This window comes from Penaeus japonicus, unplaced genomic scaffold, assembly GCF_977035675.1.
Source record: "Penaeus japonicus unplaced genomic scaffold, GWHDUDI00000001_assembly GWHDUDI00000009, whole genome shotgun sequence".
Classification (NCBI taxonomy): Eukaryota; Metazoa; Arthropoda; class Malacostraca; order Decapoda; family Penaeidae; genus Penaeus; species Penaeus japonicus.
Window position 1 is genome coordinate 22,679,561 of NW_028234411.1, and position 5,000 is coordinate 22,684,560.

The 5,000-nt window shown below is 43.2% G+C and overlaps 1 protein-coding gene across 6 annotated transcripts in view; it reads left to right on the forward strand.

The window, feature by feature from the left end:
• Positions 1-5,000, forward strand: part of gukh (NHS actin remodeling regulator GUK-holder) — a 324,111-nt gene that overhangs the window by 306,440 nt on the left and 12,671 nt on the right. For 3 of the 6 annotated variants that reach the window (XM_086539841.1, XM_086539845.1, XM_086539842.1), the window contains 2 exons: positions 880-1,023; positions 1,520-4,620. In XM_086539841.1, the coding sequence (XP_086395967.1) occupies positions 880-1,023; positions 1,520-4,620 (3,245 nt within the window). The remainder of the gene's footprint in view (positions 1-879; positions 1,024-1,519; positions 4,621-5,000) is intronic. The other 3 variants (XM_086539843.1, XM_086539846.1, XM_086539844.1) reach the window with 1 other exon arrangement.

A 5,000-nucleotide genomic window follows, 5' to 3' on the forward strand; every position in this document is an offset into this window, starting at 1 on the left:
GAGCCTTCAAGTAATGCCATTTAGTTCTATTGTCTTATTATTTTCATTTCCAAGTGAAGCTGTACTTTATTTTACATAGGTGGATTTTTGATACATAATGAAATTTTTTTTAAAGATTTTAAAAGCAAATGATAAACAATGAAAGCTACAGGTTTGTAGTTATGGACCAAGCATGAACAGAACCTGAATCTAATAAGAGATATGATTATGACAATAGATTAATTGAATCCCTCTACTGAGTGAATGGAACAAATTAATGAACCATGAGACAAGTATTGTGTTTTATTTTTTCTGTCTGTTTGTTTTTAGAATTTCATGTATTTGTTTCTCCCGCACTTAATTATTTATCTATTATTTAAGTTTTTCATTTTAAGAATGAATTTAGCAAGCAGCCTACTAATACTGCCTAACTGTTGTTGCTGCCAAAGATACACTTTTAGATGAACGTGAAATGTTTTATCTTAATTGACATTAAGTTGTTACTGATTTAAAGAAACAAGGTATAACTAATATATTCTCATTTAATATGCATGTATATGTCAGCAGTGTAGTGTACCTACTACATTCATACATTTAAGATTTTTTTTTAAGTCGGTCAATGTCATTAGATTTTGATAATGCTGCAAGTGTTTCTAAGCACATTAGCATCATTTCCATCCGACTCTGATAGTTCATGCTTTGTCTTTAATTTTGAATAAAAAATTACTACTTTATTTGACTCTCTTGATGCCATCTCTTGGAAAGCCTGTTGACTTGCATATGTTTTTTAAAAAGATATTTCAACTCCAGAAGTCTCTCGGTTGAGGAATCACTGTAAAAGCTTTAAAAAAAGAAAGAAAAAAAAAAAGACCTAGATATGATGTCATGGCCTTCCTCCAGGGCAGGCACAAGAGACGACGCGACACACTCTTCCTCTGGTAACTGGTCTGCTTCCTCCAGCACCAGGACGTCTGTAGAATCGGATCATCACCGACCCATTGCATCTCCTACATCTTCTCTCGAACAAGACTCCATCCAGTCTGAGTAAGTGCTTTTCTCTCTTTCTTTTTAGGTATTGTATTTTCCCTGATATCATCCCCCCTCCCCCTGTTTACCTTTTATTTTGCATGCCAAGTATGATGATGTTTTAGAAATCAAAGAATGGAATCCTACACTTGTCCAGAAAGAACGTTGACATGAATGGACAATCATTGAATATATAAAAACATTTCTATTGGAGAATGGCATGGGAAGCAATAAAGACAATGCTTTGGGAATGAAACACTCATGTGAACGATGAACCATATTTTATAGGTACAATTCAAGTTTATCTAGCTCTTGAAGCGCAGGAATGTAATGGAAGCATAGGTGATATTAACTCGAACAATTTTCAAAGAAGCTAGAAAAGCATTTGTATTTGAAATGGTTCAGATTAGCATTTACAATGCGAGTATCACACAGCTCGTTTTTCCTAAATTATTGGTAATTTTATTTCTTTGCTCTAGGGCACCAGTTAATTTTATATGATCAATATTTGCAGGTCCTTACAAATCAGATCATCTTCTCCTTCAAGCAATCAAAGAACAAACTCTAGAACAACAGACGACTTGCCCTCAACCTCTTCCCATGCAAGTGATGGCACTTTAACTCCCACCCAAGACATTCAAGATATTCCATTTTTAGATGATGATACAAGCTCAGCCTATTCTTGTGATACAGAGGGCTATTACACATCATTCCATATAGACAGTGGCCTGCGTTCTGTAAGTTACGAGGGGAATAAACTGGCTAGTGAAAGTGAGTACGAGCTTTTTGGAAAGGGAAGCACAGGCACAACGAACAGCTCAGCAAGCTTAGGCACTGTTGTCATGAGGAATCCAGAGAAAAAGACCCCTCCCAAGCCACCACAAAGGGTGAGCTCTTTAGAGAGAAAACAAGAAAATCGTGAAAGTGTGATAACAGTAATTCATGTGAATGGATCCACTTCCTCTCGTGAGGATGTGGCTGGGGATGTGCCAGACAAGAGTGGGAGTCAGGATGGAGACAGCAGGAGTTCTCGGGATGGTGACAGTGGTAGAGAGACCTCCAGTTCTCCCACAGAACCCACAAGTCCTCGTCAGCCTAGTCTGCCTTCACCAGAGCTTGAATTCTCAGAGTCAGACCTGGAAATTGATAGGCAGGAAATATTCCGCGTGAAAACGACCATAAACTCAAGTCGTATCCCTTCCATGTGTGTTATTACTCCTCCACAGAGTGATGATGAAAGTGTTAGGTCGGGAAGTGTTCCTCTTTCTCGTGATAGTTCAGGATCGCAGCTTGATAACCAGGGGCAGCAGGCACCTGCTCAGGGAACTCATGGCACCCTTGCCAGTCAGGGTAGTACTTCTGGTGTTACTGCAAAGCTGCACTCTTTTCACAATACTGGTGCAAAATGTGGAGGTGCTACTGGAGGTGGGAGAAGTGTTGTAGATGATGGCAGCAGTGAAAAGAAAGATGCTCTGTCAAAATCACCACAGTTACCACATGGCTACACCCCAACACTCACTGTCATTCCACGTAGTAAGGATGGGGACATTAATGCTCATCTAAAAGGTATTATGCATACAGCATCCGTAGCCTCTCCAGCCCGGCCAGACCCTGAACAGCCTGTTTTGATTAGGCCTTCGTTGGTAAAGCAAGCTGAAAGAGAAAAAAGGTTATCACAAGAAAGTGATGAAAAGCAGAAAGCTGAATTACAAAAGCAATTATCAAAAGAGGAACAGTCAAAATCTCACAGTGAGAAAAGTCAGACACACAGCTCTGACTTGGTATCTTATAAGGAACTCCCTCCTCCAGCAACAACTGCTTCACATCCATTCAGTGCAGTACCCAGCAGTGTTAAACAAAATGTTGTTATTACACCAACCAATTCTTTGGAGAGAAGGAAAGTCAATCCATCAAAACCAGGTGCTCGGGTAACGTTGAACTCAGATGGAAAGGTTGTTTATTCCTCCGACAGTTTACCACGACGCAAGGGACACTCGTCTTTTGAACCTGGTCCGTACATCAAACAGGTTGTAAATACGACACAACCCCAAGCTTCAGGAGGTACCAGTATTTCTCAAACAATGACTGTGTCCCACATGAAGTCTTCTGTTTCTACTGCACCAAGTAGTATATTGCACACACCGCTGCCACCACCTCCAACGACTAGCTCTACTACTATTACAGCACCACAACCACATCCAATGGCACACAGGCCTCAGCAACCCCTCCCTACTTCAGCCACACACTTTAGTCCTCAACCTCATACTCAGACCCAAACCCAGACCCCAGTGCAAGCCAGTCAGTCTCAGTCTGTAACTTCTAAGACTCTCCCTTCTTCTCAACCTCAGACAGTCCCCTCTTCCCAGACATTGCCCCATGTAAAACCACATGCAACCCCAGCTGTACAGACTGTTCCTTCTACACAGTCTCTTCCAACACCTTTACAAGTGTTATCAACTCCTCAACCTCAGATTACAACAGCTGCTCAGTCTCATGCAACACCACCTGCCCAAACAGTTTCCAGCACAGCCTCACACACTGTTTTACACACTTCCACAGAACAACAACAGATCAAACCAGGCTTGTATCCCATGCACCCAAAAGGCACTAGTGCTCCCACTGTTCCCCTTGCTGTGAGCATGGCACCTGCACCATCATCATTACAATCCACAAGTTTGACAGGCCAGCAGTCCCGCCCGCCTCAGTCACTGCCTCACCAACGACTGCAGCAAACGTTGCAACAGCCTCAGTCGCCAAGTAGTCAAAGACAAGTAGCCTTTGCTTCAAAAATTGAAGATGAACAAAGTTATGCAGAAAAGCATAAACTTGAAAGTGTTGCTGGAAGCTCAAATAGTATTTATGGGACCACCCAGCAGCAACAGCACCTAAAACAGCAACAGCAGATATTTCAAGCACGGCAGGAGGCACAGAGAGCAGTCCAGCAACAACAGTTGCAGCTACAGCAACAGCAATTACAGCAACAACAGCTACAGCAACAGCAGCTACAGCAACAACAGCTACAGCAACAGCAGTTACAGCAACAGCAGTTACAGCAACAGCAGTTACAGCAGCAACAGCTACAACAGCAACAGCTACAACAACAACAGTTGCAACAGCAACGGCAGCAGCAGCAGTTGCAGCAACAGCATTTACAACAGCAGATCTATCAGACAAAGGAAGAAGCTCAGAGACACTTACATCAGCAGCAGATGCTTTTGCAGCAACAGCCCATATACCAGACACAGCAAGAGGTATTCCAGGCACGTCAACAGTTGCACCAGCAAACTGCACAAGCACAGCCTGTTATTACCTCTGCCGGTGTGATCATGGCATCTCAGGGAGCACCCATGTCTCCTAGAAGTCAGCGTGCTGGAGCCTATGTACACGTTCAAGGTCAGACGGCTCAGGTGGCAACACCTCCCCCACAGTCCACTCAGGGCACCCAGTCATCAGCTAAGCTTCCCCAGCGTCCTCAGAGTGCACATGGATACCCACCCGGGGGTACTACCTCCCGGGCACCCACCCCTGTGCAAGGTCCTGTAACGTCCAGTCCTAGGCGTGGGGCCCAACCCAGCACAATGGCCCTAACTCACCCTCACCTGCGCACAGATTCAGGTACTCACTTTAGTAGTGCACTGTCACAGGCACCATGTTTAGATCAAGACCTTGACCCTTCAACAGACCGTGTATTGTTAGCCTTGGCCCATGCCCGCTTAGCTTCCCAGAAACCTGTAATTTCTACTCACTCTAGTATGGTGTCAGCATCAGAGCAGGTTAAATATGGTAAACTTTCAAATGACTTTGCATCCAAAGGTAGTTTCAGATCAGATCATTTTAAAGTCTCAAATACTGAAATGGCCAGATCATTTCCTAGTCCATTTCAAAGAAATAATAGTTACAAATTGGCCACTGCCCCTTTGTCTGAAGCTACAAATAGTCTATTCCATCGAGGTGAAGGCCAAACCAATATCAGTTCTATGTATTATGAACTCCCA